The sequence below is a fragment of the Glycine soja genome, chromosome 5 (assembly GCF_004193775.1).
Source record: "Glycine soja cultivar W05 chromosome 5, ASM419377v2, whole genome shotgun sequence".
NCBI classification, from domain to species: domain Eukaryota; kingdom Viridiplantae; phylum Streptophyta; class Magnoliopsida; order Fabales; family Fabaceae; genus Glycine; species Glycine soja.
Window position 1 is genome coordinate 40,384,354 of NC_041006.1, and position 25,352 is coordinate 40,409,705.

The 25,352-nt window shown below is 34.5% G+C and overlaps 4 protein-coding genes across 9 annotated transcripts; 2 read left to right on the top strand and 2 right to left on the bottom strand.

Annotated features, from left to right (window-relative positions):
- The first annotated feature begins 305 nt into the window (after nucleotides 1–305).
- Nucleotides 306–4,707, top strand: LOC114413314. Of its 5 annotated transcripts, none has more exons than XM_028377641.1 (5): nucleotides 306–443; nucleotides 1,532–1,659; nucleotides 1,728–1,800; nucleotides 4,105–4,226; nucleotides 4,347–4,707. In XM_028377641.1, exons 2-5 carry the CDS (start codon nucleotides 1,552–1,554, stop codon nucleotides 4,431–4,433), a joined length of 390 nt encoding a protein of 129 aa, XP_028233442.1. In that variant the 5' UTR covers nucleotides 306–443; nucleotides 1,532–1,551; the 3' UTR covers nucleotides 4,434–4,707. The 5 variants fall into 5 exon arrangements, with proteins under 5 accessions (XP_028233442.1, XP_028233444.1, XP_028233445.1 ...); XM_028377643.1 differs by having other exon boundaries at nucleotides 1,734–1,800; XM_028377644.1 differs by having other exon boundaries at nucleotides 335–443; nucleotides 1,481–1,659; nucleotides 1,734–1,800.
- Nucleotides 4,708–7,184: 2,477 nt separating this feature from the next.
- Nucleotides 7,185–13,211, top strand: LOC114413317 (chaperone protein ClpC, chloroplastic-like). The gene is made up of 10 exons (XM_028377647.1): nucleotides 7,185–7,311; nucleotides 7,766–8,335; nucleotides 8,699–8,814; nucleotides 8,926–9,051; nucleotides 9,167–9,352; nucleotides 9,932–10,147; nucleotides 10,712–10,929; nucleotides 11,202–11,277; nucleotides 11,372–11,461; nucleotides 11,766–13,211. Exons 2-10 carry the CDS (start codon nucleotides 7,783–7,785, stop codon nucleotides 12,942–12,944), a joined length of 2,760 nt encoding a protein of 919 aa, XP_028233448.1. The 5' UTR covers nucleotides 7,185–7,311; nucleotides 7,766–7,782; the 3' UTR covers nucleotides 12,945–13,211.
- Nucleotides 13,212–13,608: 397 nt separating this feature from the next.
- LOC114413315 (dual specificity protein phosphatase PHS1-like) lies at nucleotides 13,609–21,263 on the bottom strand. 2 transcript variants are annotated; one of them, XM_028377646.1, is made up of 11 exons: nucleotides 20,693–21,263; nucleotides 20,299–20,388; nucleotides 20,032–20,174; nucleotides 19,720–19,921; nucleotides 19,083–19,259; nucleotides 18,817–18,977; nucleotides 16,574–17,648; nucleotides 15,775–15,921; nucleotides 15,449–15,676; nucleotides 14,403–14,560; nucleotides 13,609–14,103 (listed from the first exon to the last, which is right to left on the bottom strand). In XM_028377646.1, exons 1-11 carry the CDS (start codon nucleotides 20,711–20,713, stop codon nucleotides 13,743–13,745), a joined length of 2,763 nt encoding a protein of 920 aa, XP_028233447.1. In that variant the 5' UTR covers nucleotides 20,714–21,263; the 3' UTR covers nucleotides 13,609–13,742. The 2 variants fall into 2 exon arrangements, with proteins under 2 accessions (XP_028233447.1, XP_028233446.1); XM_028377645.1 differs by having other exon boundaries at nucleotides 18,817–18,983.
- A 2,169-nt stretch (nucleotides 21,264–23,432) lies between these two features.
- Nucleotides 23,433–25,152, bottom strand: LOC114413319 (acyl carrier protein 1, chloroplastic-like). The gene is made up of 4 exons (XM_028377650.1): nucleotides 24,977–25,152; nucleotides 24,421–24,516; nucleotides 24,202–24,330; nucleotides 23,433–23,794 (listed from the first exon to the last, which is right to left on the bottom strand). Exons 1-4 carry the CDS (start codon nucleotides 25,046–25,048, stop codon nucleotides 23,660–23,662), a joined length of 432 nt encoding a protein of 143 aa, XP_028233451.1. The 5' UTR covers nucleotides 25,049–25,152; the 3' UTR covers nucleotides 23,433–23,659.
- Between the last annotated feature and the right edge of the window lie 200 nt (nucleotides 25,153–25,352).

Sequence of the window (25,352 nt, forward strand, 5' to 3'; positions counted from 1 at the left end):
TCATTCTCATCCCATGAAAAAAAGTAAATGAATGAATGAATTATAATTCATCATTAATATGATTTGAGTCACTAATATGGGAATCGATAATTCACACAAAACATTTCATTTTTTTTTAAATTATTGAAATGTTTGAATTTTAATTTTCTCATAAATTTTATTTTTTAAGACACTACTCAAATTATGATCGAGAAAAAGCTAAAATTTTTTGAGTTGAGTGACTAATGGTTTAAGGGGATAAACACTTTGGGTGGATAATCCTCTTTCTCGTTAAAAAATATATTAATGTGGAGATTTTATAAAATTGGGCCTAATTGATTTAAATAATCGACCCAAATTGAAAGAAACGTCTTTTGCAGTTGACACTATAAAGAGCTTCCGCTTCTTCTTCAGGGTTTATGCTTTCTACATTTTGTTCCCTATTCGTGTGCGTACGTTGTTCGGTAAGATTACGCCTTCTTCGTTGATTCCAGTTACTGCTTTCTTTCTCTTTTAAATATTTTCTTGATCTGGTGATTTCACTTTATTCTCTTGATTTCTTGTTGCTTCTATTGTTTTGTTTTGTTTTGTTTTGTTTTGTTTTTTCAAATTATACCTACCTCTTGTCCAAAACAAAGGGGAAGCCTTACATTGTAATGCTCGAGAAGTTCACTGCACATGTAAGTGAGGTTTTACGTTGTGGTTGCGATTTCATCGCGATTCTTGGTATTGTTGAAAATTGTGAACAAATACAGCTGATGCGATTGCAATTACGGTTGCGATGCTGTTTTCAAGACTCCAAAAACCTTGCCCGTTGTGGCCGAAATTGCAATTGCGATCACGGTCACGGTCGCAGACCATTTTTTAAAACCTTGTATGCAAGCTTAAAATTTGTAACCACTGAGACCATCGAGTAATTAAAATCTAGAGTGCTGAGAATAGTTGGAAATAAAAGATTAGAAGAACTCTCTGGCTACCTGAAAAGACTTGCCATGTGTGCTTACACCTTTCACTATTCACAATGAACGCAAACTGTTCAATCACAATAATACACCTTCAACGCCAACAATGCATCTGAACTAACCACATACACTGCCACCTGGATTAACAAAAGGTGGATATTGGTTGGCTGCTGATGTGTGTAGTGATACCGGTTAAATGTGGACCCAATTTGAGCTATTAGGACAAAAGATAGTAATATGTTTATAATATATACTTCTTGTTAGGTTAATCCATTAGTTCCATATAATCAATTTTTCATATTTTAGATAATATATCATTCTTTCTGCTTAAACAAAACTGGGAAGAGCTCGTAGTTCATTGTTTGTGTCCATTTTCCATCACAATTTCTCATATAGACTACAGTGCATGACACCACACAGTTCATTATTTGGTATTAACGCACAAGGTGCACTGTCATGATGATTGGCATTGGTTAACTGCTTTTTTGTAGTTATGAAATGTGTTTTTCTTTGCAATTTTTAATTTCTATTTACTGCAGTTTCAATCTGAGATATTCCTATCATCATGCAATCTGAGATATTTACTGCAGTGATCAGTATATAAAGACAAATGAGCAGTGGTGGAAGGGCTGTGAAGCCCAAAGAGGAGGAGCAAGATGGCATGTCTGTCCACTCTCCTTGCAAACCTCCTCCTTCCTCTGCTTCCTCTCTCCCCAAGGTCTCTCTCTCTCTTTGAAATTTGAATTTGGAATTGGAATTGGAATTGACATATGGTTATGGTGATAGGAGCAGTCACAGGTTGAATTGGAGCTGAGATTGTTGGAAGCTCTTGAGATTTACCCTCCAATGAAACTACAAGGTATTTTAATAGACACATGCTTGCACACATACACACATAATTCTTGAGGACCATGGATATCTTTATACAACAATTCGGGTATTGACAAGTTAAAAAGAAATATAATGTTTTTTTTTTCTTTCTGAAATGAAATGTGGGTAAATTTTTTTGTATAATTAAAAATTGTAAATAAATGTAAAATATGATTTGTTGTTTTGAACTGGAGAAATAGCAGAATGAAATTAGTAATGTTGTTTAACTAGAAAGAAAACAGTAAACTTGTGAAGAATAAGGCTGCAAGATGTCTGATATCCATACTTTCCTGTCCTGGTGGTTTGTGTGGTGTGTGGACTATAGTTCCAAATTATGGGATTTGGCATTATGTGACTTCCTAGTAAGTGGGATTTTGATTTTAGTTAGAATTGTTTTTTTCTTTGGGGAGGGTGGTCATTTTCTCAATTTCAACCTTTGTGGATCATTCCTAAAATTGATTATTTAAGATATATAGTGGTACCTTTAGGGCCTGTTTGGTGGTTAGGATAGGATATAGGATAATTATCTTATCCTGTCTTATCATGCTGTAATTAATTGTTTGGTTCACCAATAGGATATGATTTGTTTATCCTATCTTGTATTGTGTATTTCTTAGAGGGGGGAGTTTGGTTGGAAAACAATAGGATAGGATAGTTGCTCTCTTTGCCTCCCTTACTCCCTCTCCCCATTGCCACCACCACTTTTGTCATTGTCATCGCCACCCCTGCCACTGCTGCCACCACCACCACTCCTGTTGTTGTCATTGCCACTATTGTGGCAATCGCCACTACCGCTGTCACTATCACTCCCACTGCCGTCACTGCAACTGTTTTCGCCACCACCAAAGCCATTGCCGTCACTGTCATCATTATCATCACTACCCTATCAATGCCGTCGTCACCATTGCCACCACCACTGTTATTGCTACTGTCGTCATTGTCGTTACTACTATCACTGCCATTGTAATTACCACAATCATTGTCGCCGTTGATGTCGTCATTGTTGTCAACATCGCCACTGTTTGCTACTATGACGACATATCAAATACATGATTGAATAACATAATAATGTTCTTATCATATCATGTTCTTATTTAGCTCTTATATCTGATCATATCCTGATTCTTGATCACCAAACGGGTTCATAATGTTTACAAGAACTTCAAAAGTTGCAATTTGGTAATATGGTTACTCAGTTTATCTATTAACAGATTCATGAGATCAAGGGAGATGACCTTATCTTAGATTACTCCTTTTAAGATTGATTTTTATTCAGTAAAAATCTATAGAGCAGTAAAATAGGAAAAAAGATGGTAGAAAAGTTTGTTGGTCATGTGAGGCAGCTTAGTGGTCTAGGAAAGAACTTAACTAGTTCTAATTTTTGGGGAAAGAGAATGCCAAAATGGGAAGCTTCTGATAAAGCCGTTTAATCCTGAAATGAATCCTGCTCCCAAAAGATAGGGTCATGAAATTACGGAAGCATTATATTTGTCAATACATTTTTGGATTGTAAATGTTTTCTCCACCATAAGTGATATAACAAGTTCAAACTGTCTTTCTATTTTGTTCCTGGACAAGATACTAATGTTCATTTTATTTGTTTTTAATTATAGAACACACCAATTCTAATTATTTTATAGATGCAAATACTTAGAATGCTCAACAGTTCACAAAAGATGTTTGTATGGATGAAATCCTTTTTAATAATAGTCATAATGGATTTCAAATTGGATAATGAGGGTGATTTATTTATCTTGAGCATGTTTTCTTGATTATGATATTTGTTATCTAGAAAGGAAAAGGGGATCCTAAAGAAAAGATGCTATGTGTGTTAATGGAAGTGAGGCCAAGGCATACTGCATTAAGCTGCGTGGTGGTACTGTTTACTTTGAGATTTTGTAATTGAGAAAATGTAAAATTTTCTCCCGTTTCTGCAGTACGTGATATCTGGCTAGAGAGTTTGAACACTAGTTAACAAGTAATATAGTAAAATTCAATTATATACCATCATTGATTGATAATCTTTCATCAATTTTGTGCATTAACCTTCAAGTAAACAGTGAACATTTGCAATTTCACTTTCTTGAGTTTCATATATGAAGCATTACGTGCAAATGCTGCTTGTTTAGTTGTTCTTTAATACTTTGCATTTCTTATTTTATCAAGGGTAATGCCAAGATGGGTCATGGATAATCACTTTATCCTTGTAAACTATTCCCGTGTTAGATAGCTAACTCTAGTTGGATAAGATTCGTCAAATTTAATGCTTACAATTAATGTTGCTTTGATGAAGGAGTACATCGTCACTTTGTCCTTTATGGTCTGATGGAATTTCTAAGGAGGAAGTTTGACAGACAATTTTCTTCTGAGGAGGTCCTACAATTGCTGGATCGGTTCTACAACTTAGAAATGCTGGTATTTATCGTTAAGTTGTGGTTCTTCACATTCATCTTATAAATGTTAGTTTCTGGTTTAGGTTTCAACATTGTGCCATGGATTTTGAGAGCTGATACTGTAGTGGTTTATCTTTCTTAGAAAACAGATGATGACGAGATTGATTTGCTTACTCACGAAGAAGAATTTTCCTTGCCTCAGAGTTACTTTGTCAAGGAAGAACCCTGAGCAACAATTTTTGGAGTATATACATTTTTTGTTTCAATCGTTATTCATCTTTTGATGTGTACAGCTGGTTATTCTATTATTCCTTTCCCCTCTTCCCTCTTTTGGGATTATATGTTCATGGTAGAACCCGTCAAGTGTTGCTGGTGTTCTCATCGCTTGTCTGTCAAGTTTCACCGGTGGTTCCGGTTGGTACTCTCAATCATAATGTATTTAGCTACACTGGTTCGGATATAATGCATTTTGACTTAAAGGATATTATTAGATCGATCGTAAACACATCGTGCAATCGTAATCTGTTTATTTTTTTTTTCACCCTTCAACTAAATCATTCAAATTTATAGATAGGAATTTTCACTGCCGGAACCACATTTGCTTTGCTGCAGGAGGCATTCGACCTTTGACATTTAAAATGCACGGTTATTTTCTCAAGCCTGTTTGTTTTGTCATGAGACCAGTTTTTCACCGTAAATATTATAGAGAAATATAGGGAGAAGAGAGTGGAAAGTGTATGTATGATAAGATAATTATTGTGATAATGAGAACTGAAAAATAATAGCGTTGTAGAGCATTGTTCTCTAAGGCATATTTGGAGTAGTTGTGTTTTTGTTTTTTAAATTTAATTTTCGGCATGAAATAAAACTTGTTTAGCAAAATTAGAGTTAGAGTGGTTTTTGATTCAAATAAGTAGTTAGGTTAGTTTTCAAAAAAAAAATTACATTTAAATTTGTAATTAAAAATTATATTAATTGCGTCAATGTATTGATTACTTTAAATATATGACCTTAGAAAAGATTTGAATACATTTTTAATTCCTAAAAAAATGTGATTTTAATCTTCAATGAAAGACTAGAATTATGATGTCTTTTTTTTATTAAATATAGAGATTAAAAATAAAAAAGTATAGTTTTTTTTAAAAAAATAATATCTACAGGAACTAAATATATTTAAATCATTAAAAATAAAGAAAATCTTATAATTTTAGAAAAATGATAAGAGAAAAGGTAACACATGGCATGATGATTAGCGCACAAATATAGATATTATTACGGGCATTTGTTGAAAGGAAACTTTTAGTTTATGAGGAATTTGAACCCTAATGTTTGTTTTTTATGTTCCATTTATTTTTAAAAAATAACATTATGAGGAATTTTATACTCTCCTATGATTTTAAAATACACTTCCATGTAATTTTTAATAAGTTTTTTCCTCTTTTATTTGTTAACCAGTAAGACTCAAAACTAAATGCAAAAATATGATTCCGAATAAACAAAAAATATATAAACACTCCCAATGTATATATGAGCAACCAAACATAGTTTTAGGATTCATGGTGTCTGAATTTATATGATTTTCGAGCACCATTTTTTTTTTTTAACAAATGGCTTCTTTAATTTATTGTTAAGTCTATTAATGAAAAACTATTCATTTGTCATGCAGATAAATGCATTCATGAGTCTATTAACAATATAAGTCATTTTCGTTTGCGGAAAAAATTATCTCAATCTTATTAATAATATAAACAACACTCTTTATATCTTTTGAATTACAATTATATCTTTAAAAATAATAACTACCTGAACTAATCAATTTCATAGATTTTTAAAAATAAATTTAAATTTATTACATTATATTAAGAGTAATTAATTTAATTTTTTTTATTTATTTCTTATAAAAAGACTGAAGATAGTACGAATTGAATTATATGCATTAATTGTTGTTCTCCTAGATGTCCATTGTCAATTACTTCAATTGTATTATTATCGTTTTTAACACCATTTTTATCATTGGTTAAAAATTATTAGAAATAGTAAAATCACAAGAGTGGTTCATTAAATAAGATGTAATTTTTAATAAATTTTAATTAATAGAAGATGGTGTGTGTTAAAAAAGAAAGAACACAACAGGTGAAGCAGGAGGAATAACAACTCTTGTTATTCACTCTTGAAAAAAAAAATCACCTGATAGACTAGACTATTATTTGTCTCATGTTTGTGTGAATATTTATTAAATGGATAATCTGCGTGCATTAGTGCATATCTATTAATATTTACTACAAAATAAAGAATAATTGAAATAGTTTTAAAAGATATTGTCACCGTAACTTTAAATTATTTTGATGTTTTTTTAATAGTTTAGATGTCAAAAAAACTAAAATAGACATGAAAATCTTTTGTTAATTAAAAATAAGTAAAAAAATCTAATAATAACAAAAATTTAGGACAACTTTTATGTTGCAGTATTTAAGTAAAGATATGAAAGTAATTTCTATAATAATTGGATATTTGTGGATACAAATAACTTAATCCTCACCTTACCTTACTAATAAATGGGTAATAAAAATAAAAATATTTGATTAATAAAAAATATAAGAGTGTGTTTGGATGGAGAAATTTAAAATGTTGAAAAATTTTAAATTTTATGAATTTTAAATACTTTAATTAAAATTTTTTTATTTTTAAAATTTTGTGTTTGGATAAAAAAATTAAAATTACGAAAATAAAAAAAATTAATAAAAAAAAAGATATGGTTTTAATTTCTCAGATTTTTAAAAAAAATTGAAATTCCAAATTATTAATTGTTTAAAATTTTATTTTAAAATTTCAAAATTTTAAATTTTTCATAAAAAAATATTCAAACAATAAATTTTAAATTACAAAAATTCAAATTCTCTAATAAATTAGTTCAGTAATTTATAAAACAATTTCTAAACCAAAAACGAAATTGTAGAAAACAGTCATCAACATGATATAAATAACAAATTCGCGTGTCTTTTATCTCATTGCCTTCTTCTTCCTCCCTCTCCCTCCTCCCCCAACCACGCCCTTCTCTCTTCCAATTTCTCTTCTCTGTCCAACTCAATCGATTAGTTTAGCTTCCGGTGAGTTTGAGTTTGAGTTCGAGTTCATCTCTTCTCTCATTTTTTTCGCCAAGTTCCTATCCACTATTTCGTGTTTCAATTAGGTTTTCAAACTCGGAGGATTTGTCTTGTCACTACCCTTTTCTTTTCTTGTCCAGTTTTTCCTCGCCTATGGTTCAGCGCTCCAGATGTTTGCTTAAATGTTTTTACTTTTTTATTTCCATTAATTATTTTGTGTCCTGCCCAAATAGCGCCCCATGTGTTTGCTCAAATGTTTCATTGAAATATATTTCCACTGTTCATTTTTATAGCTTCTTAGTTTTATCACTTGCACCTTTTGGCAGCTTGATATTGGTTTCTTGTCCTTCATAATGATATGTCGAAACATGCACCTTTGGTTGGTTGTTTGAGTGCATTTTGTTATTTCAATTATTTGTGTTGTTTGTCAGCTAATATGTTTCCCTAATCAATGCAGCGGACAGTTCAGGGATCATGGCTAGGGTTTTAGTTCAGTCTACTGGTATGCCTGGCCTACTGAGTGGGCAAAGGCACGGGAAGCATAAGGGATCAGGAAAATCGAAAAGATCTGTCAAAATGATGAGCACCTTACGAATGCCTGCTTTAAGAATGTCGAGTTTCTCCGGATTACGTACTCTTAATCCTATGGATTCTCTGTCGAGACCACGCCACACTTTTCCGTTGAATACAACTTCTAGGCGCGAGAGGGCTAAAAGATGTGTACCTAAAGCTATGTTTGAGCGTTTCACAGAGAAGGCAATCAAAGTCATTATGCTAGCCCAGGAGGAAGCAAGACGACTGGGGCACAATTTTGTTGGAACGGAACAGATTCTATTGGGTCTTATTGGCGAAGGAACCGGCATTGCTGCTAAGGTTCTGAAGTCAATGGGAATTAATCTTAAAGATGCTCGGGTTGAAGTGGAGAAAATTATTGGAAGGGGTAGTGGATTTGTTGCCGTTGAGATTCCGTTTACTCCCCGGGCAAAGCGTGTTTTGGAATTCTCACTGGAGGAAGCTCGCCAACTTGGTAAATGCTGTTTTACACCTTGTCTGTTCTTTTGTATATATAATTACTTAGCTGCAAAAAATATTTGTATTGCCTAGAATTTTCTTCCTTTAATCCGTATGGCTATTTCTCACTAGTTTTCCCATTTTTTGTTTGAAACAGGATAGAGGTGATTTGGTTATATTTGATCATGTTCCTTAATTTGTTTTACTTGAATCAACTAAGTTTTAGCCATTTATAGAAAAAGAACAAAATAATAAAGAAGAGGATTGGATAAACTACCCCATCAAATAATTGGTTACTAAGAAGGATAGGATCCTGATTTAGATTCAGAATTAGAAAGGACTCCAATTTTTAATTTAGCTTACTCCTTGAAATTTTCAGGTCATAATTATATTGGATCTGAGCACTTGCTTCTTGGTCTCCTTCGAGAGGGTGAGGGTGTAGCAGCACGTGTTCTTGAAAATTTGGGTGCTGATCCAAACAATATTCGTGCTCAGGCTAGTATTATATCCTCATTTATTTTTAACATTAATTTATATCATATGTGAATATATTTTTTTTATCTCTTGTGTAAATCTTTCTTGTATTCTCCCACTGGATGGTTACAGGTTATCCGCATGGTTGGTGAGGGTGCTGACAGTGTTGGTGCTACTGTTGGCCCTGGAAGTAGTAATAACAATAAGATGCCAACTTTGGAGGAGTATGGCACGAATTTGACCAAGCTAGCGGAAGAGGTTATTGCCAGTTCCCAGTTTTCTTTATGCCAGATGGAAGATGGGGTTTCATTTATGTAAAAGTATAATTATTTTTCTTATATACCCTCCCTCTCTCCCAAAATCAAAATTACAGGGAAAATTGGATCCTGTTGTGGGTAGGCAGCAACAAATTGAACGTGTCACTCAAATTTTGGGTCGTCGTACCAAAAATAATCCTTGTCTTATTGGGGAACCTGGGGTTGGCAAGACAGCTATTGCTGAAGGTCTTGCCCAAAGGATTGCAAATGGTGATGTTCCTGAAACCATAGAGGGAAAGAAGGTTAGTAGAAATTATTTGATTCCTACTGTCAATAAATTGCTTTGGGTAATTCTGCTGATTTACTATTTCGTTTTCAGTACTATACTACTATAAAGTATAAACATGTTCATCTCACTGAATCTATGTGAAGTTATTCTTAAATAATATCGGATAAAACCAAGTGATAGGACACAAGTGGTTAATGTGCTGAAGTTAAGGTTGAATCGTTCGAGTACTACTTAAGTTTGATTTTTGACGGAAACAATTCTTAGTCAGACTTTACTTACCTTTTGGCCAAACTCCGGATTAATTAGGACCCCTTTCCCCTGATGAACCAGAGGATTAAGACAAAAAAAATAATATCCTATTTCTTCTACTTTTTATTTGGAGTATTTTACATGTTAACTACAGAGGAATTTTCTTGCCTCTAGATTGGTTAAATCATTACTAGAGCACTCGGCCTCATTTATGGTCATTTATTTGCATGATATTTTGTATTTCAGTTTTGGATAAGTATCGACCAAAGTTCTTGGATTTTTGGTGTTTAAATACTTTTGGGGAGTTCAGAATAACATGAAACCTTTGTTCTGCACAATTTAGGTTATAACCCTTGATATGGGTCTACTGGTGGCTGGAACTAAATATCGTGGAGAATTTGAGGAGAGATTGAAGAAACTAATGGAGGAAATCAAACAAAGTGATGAGATAATACTTTTTATTGATGAAGTGCACACTCTAATTGGAGCTGGAGCAGCTGAGGGGGCAATTGATGCTGCAAACATATTAAAACCAGCTCTTGCCAGAGGTGAACTGCAGGTACTTGTCAAGTTCAAAATGGATATATTGCCATTTATTTATTTTTACCTCCAAATCAATTTATGTGACGTGTTAGGGGGTGGGAGAAAGAATTGAGTTTGTATTGCTCTTGAACTTTGTCATTGAAACTAAAAAGCAAAAGGATAAAAAACTTGTTCTCTTCTGTGTTGTTGCCTTGGTGGTAAATTTAGGCTATTCTTGCAAGTCTATTTTAGAGAAAGGAATACCTAGTCTTCTGGTTGTTCAATCTTTTAAATTGTAATTAGTTAAAAACTTATTGTTTAATAAGCCTGGTGAGTTGATATTTCAATTTGCTATTCTGATAAATGATCATTTGCTTTTGGCATTTAGTTGAATTAAATAATGTGGAATTTTCAGTATTTAGTTTTGGAATGTTTTATTAAAAAAAAAAAAAAGCATTTGTGTTTTCAGCAGTAGAATGAAATTGAAGGTATCTGGTTATGCTTATGCTAAACCTACTGCAATGCTCAAGTTAACATATGCACTTACTTACTGTTTGCTTGGAACTGTTCTAAGAAAGTGTGTGCCTGAAATTTTATGCAGTGTATAGGAGCCACGACACTAGATGAATATAGGAAGCACATTGAAAAGGATCCAGCTCTGGAGAGGCGATTCCAGCCAGTTAAAGTGCCAGAGCCAACTGTCGATGAAACCATACAAATACTGAAAGGACTTAGAGAACGCTATGAAATTCACCACAAGCTCCGTTATACAGATGATGCTCTCGTAGCCGCTGCTCAGCTGTCACACCAATATATTAGGTTTGCCATATTTAAACGTTCTGTTCATTTTACCTATTCTATTCATTTATGCTGGATCAGACAAGTTTCCTTTTTTCTTTTAATTTTTATGTTGCTGGAAATTTTGCAAATGTATATTAATTTATCTCTTTAAACTGTATTACAATATTTAGATTTATTTCGGAACTCTAGTCTACTATAAATTAATTAAAACACTTCTTATGTCTTGTTATTTTCTTCATGGTGTGTATCTTAAGTATTTTGTAGCTTAGAAATAATTGCATCTCCTGCAGTGATCGATTTTTGCCCGACAAAGCTATAGATTTAATTGATGAAGCAGGTTCTCGAGTCCGGCTTCAACATGCCCAGGTATATTGTTCGTCTACCTATCCTTAAACCAGCCAGATCTTTTGTCTATTATTGGACTAATTTTGCTACATTTACATACATGCTTTGCTTCCAGTTACCTGAAGAAGCAAGAGAGCTTGACAAGGAGGTCAGGCAGATTGTGAAGGAGAAAGAAGAATTTGTTCGCAATCAAGACTTTGAAAAGGTAAATATGCTTTGATTGAAGATTTAGCTTCTAACATTTTATGATCAATGAACATTATCTGGACACCAAACCACATTGGTTCAATGTGACAATGTAACATTTTGAATTTTGGAAGTGATGTTTTACCTTAACAGAGAAAGGAGGACATCCCCCTCCCTTGTCAAACTTTTCAAAGTGACTTATGTTTATATTTTGTCGAGTTTAAAAAACAGTGTAGTGGTTTGTTCGTTGTTCAATTACAACAACTATATCGGCTAATTATTTTGGCTATTAGCGGGATGATGATTCATGAATTTCTGTGCAGGCTGGAGAGCTAAGAGACAGAGAAATGGATCTTAAGGCCCAGATATCTGCACTTATAGAAAAAGGCAAGGAGATGAGTAAGGCAGAAAGCGAGGCAGGAGATGAAGGTCCCATGGTGACTGAAGTTGACATACAACATATTGTCTCCTCCTGGACTGGTATTCCTGTGGAGAAAGTCTCAACTGATGAATCTGATCGTCTCCTCAAGATGGAAGAGACTTTACACAAGCGAGTCATAGGTCAGGATGAAGCAGTGAAAGCCATAAGCAGGGCCATCCGTCGAGCCAGGGTTGGACTGAAGAACCCTAACCGTCCAATTGCCAGCTTCATCTTTTCTGGGCCAACTGGTGTGGGGAAGTCTGAGTTGGCCAAAGCATTGGCTGCATACTACTTTGGTTCTGAAGAAGCCATGATTCGGCTTGACATGAGTGAATTCATGGAAAGGCACACAGTCTCCAAACTCATTGGTTCACCTCCTGGATACGTTGGTTACACTGAGGGTGGTCAACTGACCGAGGCAGTTCGGCGTCGTCCCTACACTGTTGTACTCTTTGATGAGATTGAGAAAGCCCATCCTGATGTATTCAACATGATGCTTCAGATCCTGGAAGATGGAAGATTAACAGACAGCAAAGGAAGAACTGTGGACTTCAAGAACACGCTTCTTATAATGACATCAAATGTTGGAAGCAGTGTGATTGAGAAAGGAGGCCGTAAAATAGGATTTGACCTTGATTATGATGAGAAGGATAGCAGTTACAACCGAATCAAGAGCTTGGTGACTGAGGAACTGAAGCAATACTTCAGGCCAGAGTTCTTGAATAGGTTGGATGAAATGATTGTCTTCCGGCAACTCACAAAATTGGAGGTAAAGGAGATAGCAGACATAATGTTGAAGGAGGTGTTTGATAGACTGAAAGCCAAGGAAATTGATCTCTCAGTAACAGAAAGATTTAGGGAGAGGGTGGTTGACGAAGGATATAATCCGAGTTATGGGGCTAGGCCTCTAAGAAGAGCTATAATGCGACTTTTGGAGGACAGCATGGCTGAGAAGATGCTTGCTAGAGAGATTAAAGAGGGTGACTCAGTTATAGTTGATGCTGACTCCGATGGTAATGTGATTGTGCTCAACGGTAGTAGTGGTGCCCCAGATTCATTAGAAGAAGCTCTTCCTGTGTAACGTGGTTGTCTTAGTTAGTTGAGTTGTATTTTTTTCTCTCTTTTATTTGTTAAAAGAAAACATAGCAATAGTTTGTTTAAGTTGCCAATAGACATCAAGCTTTTAATTGAATGCTGATGGCCTCAGCCACGTTTGCCCATAACATAATGAACACAGCAAGGTTTGGGTGGAATGAAAAAATGACATTATTTCTGTTGGTCCTACCCTTGATATGTTGCATTGTGAACAATTTTAATTTATTGAAAGCAAGTTGTTTTGTAGTTTTCACCGTTCTGTAAACTTATTGTTATAGCTTCATTTTAAATAAGTTGCATGACATCCAATGATCTGTTATCTGACTTGATCAATTCTCACATGCGTGCTTTTGATTACAAAATAGAGTACAAATTCTCCACATGGGATAAACTTGATTCTGATTATACGAACTTGGGGTCAGAGAATAGCAATCATATCCTAACAGACCCGTGTGCTGGCCTGTGGAAAACTTTATTATGAGAAGAATTCTGATGCTCCAATTGAACATATAATGGGACAGCCGTTAGACCCGCTCTGAACCTATATTTCACTTATACTTTGTAGAAGAAAAACTAACTGAAAACACTATTTGGGTGATATTAGCTGTTAGATTGGGATGGGGCCAAAATTGCCTAAAAAATTTGGGAAATTTTGGAAGTGATAAATTGTTGCTTCATTATAAAGGCAGAAACTTAATCGATTTGTTTTTAATGCACCACCAAAAACACTCAATTTTCTAACCTGCTGATACTTGAATGCACAAAATCTATAAATTTGCAGTTTCTATTGATCTATCAGTGGATGAGATGATCTTTGTGTGGGGCTGACACTCCCACCACGGCTAATCTTCAAAGCTGTTAATGCTTTCTGGATTTCCATAGTCATGGCACTATCTACACTCCCAGATGATAGCTTTCTATGTGATTTCTGCAGATGTAGTTTGAGTGAGCTGCTGCTTAGTCCAGCATTATTCCCACATATGGGGCAGACTTTCATCACTGGTTTCCGCTGATGCCATTCCATCGAAACCTTTCCATGTAGTTTCTGATCCAGTTCTAACAAGATCTTTGCAAAACCATCATTGGGTTGTGCTCGACGGTGAACTCGTTTCAAAGCTTGCCATGCTTGTGATAAAGTATACTTCCTGTGCCATAAAAGCTTTCAGTTCAAAACCTGTTGCAACTGTCACTCACTCACAGTAATAATCTTACATATCAAAGAACATGAACTTATGGTTGCTAGGTGGTAAATTAGATTGTTGCATACCATTTTAACCAATGGAAGAGTTAATGAGTATACTAATACATAGTTTCATTTGTGGTGTTAAATATATTAGCTATTAATATTCATTTATTTAATTACTATTGCAATATTGATTGATGCTAGAGGACGGTATCATTTTGTACTAGAATTATGTCTTATATAATTTTCATTCTTACTTACTTCCTGAGCATTAAGTAAGCGAGGACCAACGTGACACTTCTGCTTCTCCCCTCAAAGCAATGAACTAAAACTTTTTGACCTGTTTGTTCAACAAAGTCTATAAGATCACACGCTTCTTCAAATATGCTGCTGATGTTATAATCATCACTGTCACATACCTGTTCAAATGAGACAGTGAATACAATCAATATGAAGACATATTCTTAAAAGGAATGCAACATTAAAAGTAAATTTTAACATAGAATATTTGGAAACGTGCAAAGAACAAGAGTGCATCACATGATATTGCATAACGAATCAAATTTTGAATCAAGAAAAATTTGAGGCTAGCCTTAACTATTTTGACTCATTTCTTTTGAGCTAGGTTGACATTGTACTGTGTCAGAATAAGCTACCAGGCAAGGGAGATCAGAACATACTAACAATTTAAAGACAACAAAAAAAAGAAAAGAGAATGGCCAAGCAAGATCTACTTTGTCAATTTCTCGAGTCCATAATAACAATTTTAAGGTTGATTCTCAATCTAAATCAGAAACAGAAGCATGAATGGGCTTGTACCCAACAAATCAAACATGGGTTGGGGGATGATTGGTTGTTAACATGGCATGAGAACCTCTATGGGTAATTGGTCAATAGTGTAACTCTTTCCACCTTCATTCTTCATAATTACATTAAATTTCATCACAAGGTAAGACAAACATCATTGCTTTGTCCATGCTTAAAGCACAAAAAAGCTTTTAAATCTGGGGTGTTGGAGGAAAAAAAAAACATTTATGGGCATGCACCTAAGAGCTTAAACTTTAAGGATAATGGACAGTTGACAATATTAGAAACTGAAGAAATTATTAAAGTGAGAAATGAGGATGAGCATATGGCTCCAACGAAAAATTAACATGAATAACCCTAAATGAGACTGCATGGATAATCAATGAAGGAAAGTAGAGACAGGCATCAAGGAAAAGCTCAACTGATTCTCAAATAAAATAAACTCAGCAAATAAGACACAAAATAAGTGAGGGTAGAAAATACAAGTAAATATGACTTACAGAGAAATTCTTGTACTCAAATAGATCAGGATACTGAGTTTCTGACTGTCCAATTTCATTGGTACACAAACACAAAATATTTGTGATTCCCAAGTATTGCAGTGTGTATACAGATCTTGCAGCCAGTGCTCCACCAATGAACAGACTACTTGTCACTGCTGAAGGTTTCTCAGTACTTGCAGCATCTGATATCAATGCAATTCTCTCGAGAATATGCTCAAGTCTAACCTGAAAGTTGAAAAGATAATGCATTATGAATGGAAATCCCTCATAAATGAAAGGAGCCTATTATATTTTAGTTTTGAATATAATAAAGTGAAGGTAACCTTAAGTTCATATGCATCAACGACACAGTTATTATCACTACCCTCAAAAAATCCTGGGTTGAAATTGTTCTCCTGGCATAGTTTGATGGCATCGCTTTTAAGCATTTCATTCCACTGTTCCAATTCTTTACTGGATTCAGCATCAACCTGTAAAACATGATACAGTATAAAAAAAAGTGGAAAAATAAGGAACAAACATGGTAAAAAAATACTGTTTTATATGGTGAAGAAACAGAAAATTACATTGCTCTTAGTCTTATATTCCTATTTTCCAATCACCCTGGGACAGGATTATGTGAATATGACATTAGCACATGCAGAAGAGGTGTGTGGGGAAGGGGGCAGGAAATGGAACTATTGGCATGATTTGGAAACCCTCCAATGTTTTGGTAACAGGAAACCGTCTGGTCTGTGTTACATAGTGTGATCATATCAGTTAGACAATAAGATGGCATAAAGAGCAGAGAAGTCTAGGTAACACAGAAAAAACATGCATGATCAAAATACAAATGGCTGAAACCAATTCAGCAAAATCTGTGCTCTCACCTCATGAAAGCAACAAGAGCATATTGTTGTGAGAATTATAAGCATTGTCCACATTGGTCAATTTTATATATAGGCAGGCAATAAAGTCCTATAATTTTGCATACTAAAGCAATATGCACCTGACTGATTATTTATGATGTGTCCAAAATGTTCATGGAAAAATTGCACCAAAACAACAATTCAGGTCCTACTCCAAAAGTGGTACCAAAACCATGTGACTAGTAGACAAGGCTATGTTACCTATGAGACCAACCTTGGCAAATTTATGGAAGTCACGGAGCTTAGCAGTCAAACGGAGACTACGAAGTGGTTCCCCATTTCCTTTATAGAACTTTCCATGCCAAGTTTCTCTTGACATAGGAGTAGAGTCACTGCAATCTCTATTGCCTGAAGATGAAGCTCTTGAAGCAGTTCTCTGTGATTCTGAATCAATAAAATCTTGATGGTTATCATTAGCAAGCCTTTCCTTACATGTTGGAGAGGAACAACTCCCGCCAGCAGTCAGTGAAAGTGAGTCAGGAACCACAGAATCTTCTTTGTCAAATTCCCCCAAAGATATTTTGCTAATAATGTTCATAAATGATCGTAACAAAGTATCAAGTCTTTGGTGAAGTGTGAGTAGGAATATATGGAATCCCTGCAGATCTCTAAGAGCAGCACGGAAACCATTACGGAATGCGTGAACTACAAACATTGTGTCACTTGTATGTACATAAGTTTTTTCCATGTCTTCCGGTGGGGGACATCCTAATTTCCCCCCAGTTATATCATATAACAGGTTAGAGGCAAATTCAGAACTATTGACCAGCAACTCAACCAACTTAGGATAATTAACCTGATCATTTGCACGTTTTCCAGCAGGAGGTCGCCAAGGAACACCAGAATCAATAGCTACAATGTTAAAGTCGGGAGACAGTGATTCTCCTGATGTTTGAAAGCTCATGTCAGCAGATCTTGGTGATTCTGTGATGTCTGAGAGATCATAAGATTGTGATATCAAGCCGGGATTATGAGAATTGAGTCTGCAATCTACTGAAGTTGACCTTCTTTCTTTCTGAAATGCCCTGATCACCTTTGGTCTATATCGGTTAACTGCAGAATCAAAAGCTGATTCTAGTGCATCTGTATTTGCACAGATATTCTTTCCAGCCAACAACAAATTTGCAGGATTTCCTCGCCATTTAAGCTCATGGCAAGGAAGTCTATCTTCGTTTCTGATGACAAGGTCCAACATCAGTACCCTGCCAAGAGCTTCTGATGTTCTTTCTGCAGATTCCCTTGACTCAAATGCACTGGAATTTTCAAGCAAGGGTGAACCATGTACATAACTGCAAGATGGTGAATCTTTAAAATTAACAATCAAAATTTATTGTGTAGAAGAACAGCCATGATATTTTTCTATGGTTGTACTATTGGCGGTAGATAGTCTCTTTTTCCAATTGTAAATAACACTAAGATGAACTATGATAGTCATTGACATATTCATAAAACAAGGGTTCTATAAGATTATTTACTCTTTCTACAGATGCCACATTAACGGTTTTCATTGTCTTTTCTAGGAATTAGTGACAATGGGATTTAGTAACTTGCTTTCAATAAGGTGAGCACAAATGCTTTAGAAATAAAATACTTCTTTTCAGGGTACCGACTTCTGATATATTGCTTTCCATCATAAGTTGAAGAGAAGAACAAAAAAACCAGTTAGTTATTTCTTGATGGTTCCCATTTGTCAACAAATTTTTTGTTGTTCTATTGAAATTTATCTGGAAAAACTTGCATTAACTATGACAGTGAAGAAGCCACATTAGAAATTACAACAAGTCCAAGCATGAACAAACATAACTATTTACTGGAAACCCAAAATCATCATTAAGTGGCAAAAGTGATAACATCAAAGAGGTTGATATTTTGTGTGCAATTCTTTTCAGAATGGGAATATTATGTATCTTATATTTTAAACATGCCCTTACCTTGATGCCAACCACACCTGGCAAGACACAAACTGATATTGTCCAATCGGTTGAAAATGGAAACCCTTATAAAATGTTCCTTTGCCCAAAGACTACAGCTTTCTACTGAAGCAATCTTGATGATCGGTATGGTAAAAGGGAATAATAAACCTTTCATTGGTTTTCCACTTATCCAACAAATGCTAGGAAAAACTTCCCTCTATTTAACATGCTTGAAAAACTGGCCAACTCAAGAAAATTGCACAAGTATCAAGAATGACACTTGCTTTGTCACACAAGGTGAAGGGAGTTTTGTATGAGAAAGAACAATAGTCTATTTTAAAGATTTGCTTTAGGCGTGTCAAGCTCAGTCAAACAGTCCTATACCAAGCTTTTGAAATTCCATGAAAAAAATAAAACCAGAAGCAGCACATTGGAAATGTCCACTTCATTTAAGAAAGAGTTATTGGAAGTGACGAAGCAAGAAAGGGTATTCTGTGTTGCCATGTTATAAACCTCAACTAATTAAAACCAGAGTGGATCATACCTCATAAAAAATAGACATCGGCTAAGCTCAAGTGCTTCCAAAAGTTCAAAACATGTCACTTCACCAATTTCATCACCCTCAGAATTTGCTGCTTCTCTAGCTTTTTCTGCAGCCTCCTTTATTTGTTGCCATTCTAAACAGGTATTGTGAATGACTCTACCCTGCATCTTCAAATTAATAGAGGAGAATGAATATGGTAGAAGTATAGTCTAAATAGCCTAAGTTTGCAGATGTGGTGCTTGTGTTATAAAACCTAAGGGAACAACCTGTGGAGTTTGGACTCCCATCCACTTGGCAAATTCATAGCCAAGGCGTTCAGACTGTGTTGCCATTCTTGATGATGCTATCTTTATAACAGCTGCTGCTTCTTTTGGGCAAGCATCAGCATTTCCAGAGATATTGAAAAAGGCAAAGAAGACAACTCCTCCAGAATTTACAGTTACCTATGTGGACACAACTGAAGAGATATTACGACATAAATTAAGAAAATACACATTTGATGTATACTTACTTTCTCTAATACGGAATTACAAAGAAAACACAATACATAATTACTAAAATGTTTGTCCAAAGAAACCCCACATACATAGATATTCACCACCACTAGAATGAATAAACAATATAGGTAAAAATATATAGTAAAAAAGATATACCAACATGAAATCATTATTCTTTATAACTTCCAAAACTAACAATTACCAACATGCTCAACCACATTTACTCTCTCCCAATCTGACTAAGCAAAAGCAAAGGATATCCATAGCATACACAGGCTGCACATTGGCTTATATGTGAAACCTACGTTAGCAATTCATGACACACAAGTTGCACTAAAACATCAACCCTGATTGCTATGGAAGTAATGCTTGTACTTGTACAGAACAATTGTAGAATGCGATGAACCTCGAGAGCTTTGTTCATCTCATCCTCGGAATGTTCATTGCTACTGCTGTGTTCAGTGTGGTGCAGTGAAGAGAGCATGTCCCAGGAAAAGGAGCCAGATTCAATGTCCAACATTGCAGCCTTCCCAAGCCTCTCCCACAAGCTAATTTCTGTCTGATCAGGATGCAGGTCCAATTTTGAATTCTCCAACGATTCTCTGATGCTGGACACAAATTATGAGCATTAGCAACAAATGCCTTTCTCACTACAACTACAAGTTTAACAGAAGCAGCAATGAAAGAGAATGGTAATAAGTAGCAGTAAGTAACTAACCAAGAGCTAGAAGGCATGGTGGTGGAAGTGCGGTGAGGGAAGCCAGAAGAACGATACTTTGCGGTGCGTTTACGAACCAATTGGAGCCATTGCGTGAACCTAAACGCAGGCCCTGCAGTGATATCTCCCAACATATACAAAACCTACATTACCCAATTCCCATGTTCCCCACACAATGTGCAAAAGCCTCAAACTTGGGCCTTCTCATTGTTGATACTAGCAGTTTCAAAATGTCATAAATTAAATATAAATATATGAATATCATACCCGAGAAGTCACAGTGAGAGGCAATGGGGCTTCAATCTCAGCCTGAGACTCGTCACTTTCGAGTTCCAATTCCCTCTCTTGGCCTTTGCCCTGCAATGTCCACTCCCACATGCAAAATGTTAATAATCTTCATTCATCGCTCAGATCCAATCCAATCATGGATCTACAACCACCACTTAATGCAGATCACAATCACAATGCAATGCAATGCAAAAAATGCATGTGATGTAACGTAAGATCTAAATTAAAGCCATGATCAAGAAGTATATCATATCATATCATAGATGGTTTTTTGTTTTTTATTATTATTATTATTATTATTATTTATATTTGTATTTGTATTGTTAATGTAGATGTTATCATGTTGTGTAGATGAAAGAGGGAGATTGTTAACCTGGTTTTGCTCTTTTGCCATATGGTATGGTATTAAAAGATATGGTTTTTGTGGGGATGCAAAGTCAAATTAGAAGGGGGAAATTGCACGGAATAGCAGGCAAAGTAATCTGCTTTTTTTAAGGAGAGAGAGAGAGAGAAAGGGAGGTTTGTGAATTATGGTAATGATGATGGGCACTTGATGTACATAACATAGCTAACTTTTCTTTTTGAGTTGAGACACACAGCAGAACTGGAACTACGGCTATAACTGCTTCAAGTAGTTGTTGTTGTTCTACTACAAACTTTGTATGATAACAATAAACAAATTAAGAAGAGCATAGACAGAGTATGTATGTGGCGTGGTGGTGGGTCAGTTAATTGAAGTCGAACAGAGAAAAAGGCGAGTTTGGTTGGGATTGGGAATGGAAGATTAAGGTTTCAGGAAAGGAAATGATGAGAATTGAGAGAGTATCATATCATATCACATGCCAGCTGAGCTGAGGAACTTTATTATTAGTGACGGTGATGGACTCTACACTGAATGCTAGAGGGATCTCTCCAGATTCATTCATTCCTTCTTCTCCGGTGATCATATTTAATCATATAACAGTTTTGGTATTCTTTTTTTTTAATTAAAATTGGAGTTTCATTTTCATGATAAAAGTTTGCATTAAACATTGACACGGAGTATGGACGTAAAATTTTTAATTTTGACACACTAAAAATATTTAAAGAATTGCAGGTAAGTTTTGTCTATTTACATATTTTTTTTTAGATAATTTGTTTTATCTTACATATTCTTTTTTTGTTTTAAATTATATATAATGGATCTGCATTCTCAATTAAAAAAATCTTTATATTGTCAAAAAAAATTGATATGACTTTTAAAAAGATATCATAAAATTCAATAAACTTTATATACCGCCATGGCGCCATCACATTATTCATTTATTCCTGGCTTGCAACCTTTAGAATATGATCATGATTTAATGAAGTTTTATTATGAGTATTCAGATCTCAACGGTCTTTTTTGTCCGTGGTGCTGGGACCAATTTTTATTTTTTGTTATAAGCTATTAAGATGCTTGTCTTTGGAATTTATTAAGTAAACAATTACAATTTACAAATTAAAATGATTCCCCACTATGTATTAGTAATTTGTTCACTCTTTTGGTTTTCCAACTTGATGACCATAAAAGATACAAAGTGGAGAAAAAAGCTTATCCACTTTAACTATTTATTTAATTACACAGACTTTCTTTCTTTTGATGATCTGGGTCTGGGGTGCTGTCATCACCCGCAACAAGTTTCATGAGAAGGCTCCAACTATGGACTGATCTGGAGAATGTATAAGGGATAGAAACCATAACCTTCACTCCAACTAAAGGTAAGACTACTAAAATGCAAATTTTAGATTTATCAACAAAAACATTATTTACTTTTAATTTTTATAAAGCTAAAAGATTATCTCACCTTAGACCAGTCTTAAAAACCTTAGTGTGTCAACTTCACATTAGATTATTCAAAAGAATAAGCCATTTCCATTTCTAATTGTTAGTTTTTATTTTATTTTTGTAAATATTCTGAGTTTTTAGTTTTTCTTGCACCAAGTATATCCAATAGCTGAAGCTTAATCAGCACATTTAAAGAACCGGCTTGGTATTTTAAGTTTTTAATTGGTAACAATACAGGAAAATTACATTAAATCCTAAGGGAAGAGAAAGTAATGACATTTAGTATTTTTTTTTCTTTTTCTTTTCGATAACTCATTTAGTATTGTTTTTATTTGGCAAAAATGAGCAAGCTGGTATTATGGAACTGCAAAATTTAATAAAGAGTGCGGAAAAATTGAGTTTCATGAGGATGAACAGAATCCAATATCTCTCTACTGCAGTCTGAAGATTCTTAATTTCTTACTTCATTTTGTATACGAGTTTGGGGAAAAGGGAGCCGAGTATGAAAAGTAAATTTCATTCAATAAATATATGCCTATTAAATTCCATACAAATATTCATCATTATATTTTTCTGAACCATTAATTAGCTTGGCAATTCATCAAAACATCTATTTTGCATGTCCGAAAATCATCTATAATTGAATTTTCGCTAAAATAATTTTCCTTTCAAAATAAATATTTTCTAAACAAAAATCGATATAGCAAATTATTTTAACACATTGAAAATGATTTTAACAGAAATAAAAAGAAAATTATTTTAACTAAATTTCAGTTTGTTTTTCCAAGATTTACGCATCAAGTTTTTTAGATGTGCCCACTCAAAGTTAAAAGCACGTTACAAGTCACAAGCAATTGTGGTTACATTGATAATAATTAAATTATTCTATTTTATTTTAATATAATATATTAGGTAATAGTTTGAAGAAGAAAATAACATAATATTTATAACTTCATAATATTAAAAATTAAATTTCTTTTATAAATGTCATTACTTATTATATGCATTGGTGCAATTAATTCTTTGAAAGATCAAAATCTCACAATTAGTTTAATTGCATTTTTTTCCCTCTAATATCGTAGTTATGTGATTTATAATATTGTTCGTCATAAGAATATAGAAAGGAAGTTAGGACTCCTTGCTGTTTAAGTTAGAGTTTGAAAGAGTACATTCTCATCATCTCTAAAACAGACTGCAAATCCCTCTACGTGAAAGTTTATTAAACAGAAAGAAATTAAACACTTGAATATGGCAATAAGCAGGAAGCACATATGAATAGCAAAAACAGAACATAAGTAACATCGCCTAAGAAAAAAAAATGAGATGCTTATCGTGAGAGAGAGAGAAAAAAAAGCGTTTTGGGTTGACCTCTTGCATCAAATAGAAAATTGAACAAAGTCACCAAAAAAAGCTTGCTAAAGAATACGCGTAAGCACAAAAAAAGGGCCAGTGAATGGGCTGAATAATTAACCTCATTCAGTTACACTTGTGCCCTCACTCAATGGATTTTCCCTAGAATTGTTCACCTCCTAACTAACTAGCTCCACTTTTGTCTTGAATCAGTTTCTCTATTAAATCAGCTGCTTCTTGAACGGTTGAGATGTTTTGAGAGCCATCCTCCTCAACAGTTATGCCAAACTCTTCCTCTAAACCCATCACTATTTCCACCTGCCCCAACATAAACAATAAAATATTAATTTTTACCGTATTATCCAATCATAATATATAATATATGATAATGATAAACTTGTTAACGTTAATAATTATTATCTTAAAGGTCCTGCAAATTATGATTTTTAATTGGTTGATATGGTAAAACTACCTAACAATGTATAGAAATTAAGCTCTAAGATTTAATCATTTCATCACATCATCCTATTCATTCGTGTGATGTGGCAATAAGGTAATAATTCTTATTAGATAGGAGTATTAAACTTTTTCAATTAGAGGGATAGGACATACAACAAGTGATTTGAGTCAACTATGGATCTTAACTTTAGCACAAGGTACAAAGATTTATGAGTATAGCATCTGAATCAAAATTAACAATTTTTTAGGATAATTTTATATTTTACCGTGTCAAGGGAATCAGCACCAAGTGCTGAAAATTTGGTGTCTGGGGTAAGCTCAGATTCAGCAGGCAGAGCAAGTTGTTTCCTCACAATATCGCAGACCTTCTGCACTGTCTCCGGTTGTGCCTTGACCTGCCTCATTCACAAAGTTCAATTCAAAGTTTTTTTAAAAAAAATTCTTGCAAGTTATGAGGGGAAAGGAAAGAAGGTAATCAAACTTACTGCACAAATGCGTAAACGGGAGGATCTCAAAGAGGGAAAGGTTCTCCTATTCCATCCCACAGAAACTGCCCCCAAACTTGAAGTTTTGTAACACCCCTGCATGTTAATTTTAAGCCCCCAACTCATGTGAAGTTTCCACTATATTGATATTGCACTTGTCCAAAAATCATGATACTTTTTTTATGGAGAAATGTTAGTTTATTAGTTTTGTTAAAAATATCAATTCGAAAAATTCGAACCTGATCCCTCCCTTCTTTCGTCACCCTTTTCCAACCATTGGACCGACCCTCCAAATCATGATACATTTCACTACACCTTCTAAATTTTTTCTCACTTGTATTAATATTTGGAAATTTGAATTGATTTCTCTACCATCATTAAAGGAAAATACCAATCAGGAAAACACATAAATAAAAGTAAGTTTAAAAGAGTGTACAAGATAATCTGTTGTAATTTTTCTAGTTAGTACTTGTAACAAATTGAACTTTTGGAACTGGTTCCCACCATTATGACAAAGTACAAAGACAGGGTGCATTAATAGAGGGGGATTTCAAACCTGGGTAGTAGTCCTTGTAGACAACTTGAGAAAGGGTTGGAACCTGAGAGAAGTGGCTGAAACAGAGGCCATTGAGGGTGGACAAAGGCGAATAAGGGATAGGGTTTGGGTTTTTGATGTGGGAAATGTCCAATATTTTTGGACCAAAGTCTAGCTTGTGCTTAGTTGGAAAGTAAATCCATGTCACGAAGAAAGTGTTATTTAATATTTAGCATCATCTCAATTCTTGTGGCCTATAGTGGATGATATCAAAGATGGGAATGGAGGAGTGGTGCACGTTGCTCTCACAATGTAACATTCTATCCAAAAATTACGTGGCAGTTATCAGTTACTGAGGCTGCTGCTGAGCTCATGTTCCAAATTTAGCAACGCATGC

Coding starts and splice junctions, on each gene's coding strand:
- LOC114413314 (XM_028377641.1), top strand. CDS start 1,552: ATGAGCAGTGGTGGAAGGGCTGTGAAGCCCAAAGAGGAGGAGCAAGAT. Junction 1,801..4,104: donor CCCTCCAATGAAACTACAAG/GTATTTTAATAG, acceptor GCTTTGATGAAG/GAGTACATCGTCACTTTGTC. Junction 4,227..4,346: donor TCTACAACTTAGAAATGCTG/GTATTTATCGTT, acceptor TATCTTTCTTAG/AAAACAGATGATGACGAGAT.
- LOC114413317 (XM_028377647.1), top strand. CDS start 7,783: ATGGCTAGGGTTTTAGTTCAGTCTACTGGTATGCCTGGCCTACTGAGT. Junction 8,336..8,698: donor GGAGGAAGCTCGCCAACTTG/GTAAATGCTGTT, acceptor TGAAATTTTCAG/GTCATAATTATATTGGATCT. Junction 9,353..9,931: donor AAACCATAGAGGGAAAGAAG/GTTAGTAGAAAT, acceptor TGCACAATTTAG/GTTATAACCCTTGATATGGG.
- LOC114413315 (XM_028377645.1), bottom strand. CDS start 20,713: ATGGCAAAAGAGCAAAACCAG. Junction 18,984..19,082: donor TGGGAGTCCAAACTCCACAG/GTTGTTCCCTTA, acceptor ATTAATTTGAAG/ATGCAGGGTAGAGTCATTCA. Junction 15,677..15,774: donor TTGATGCATATGAACTTAAG/GTTACCTTCACT, acceptor TTCAACTTTCAG/GTTAGACTTGAGCATATTCT.
- LOC114413319 (XM_028377650.1), bottom strand. CDS start 25,048: ATGGCCTCTGTTTCAGCCACTTCTCTCAGGTTCCAACCCTTTCTCAAG. Junction 24,331..24,420: donor CCCGTTTACGCATTTGTGCA/GTAAGTTTGATT, acceptor TGAATGAGGCAG/GTCAAGGCACAACCGGAGAC. Junction 23,795..24,201: donor GTGCTGATTCCCTTGACACG/GTAAAATATAAA, acceptor ATGTTGGGGCAG/GTGGAAATAGTGATGGGTTT.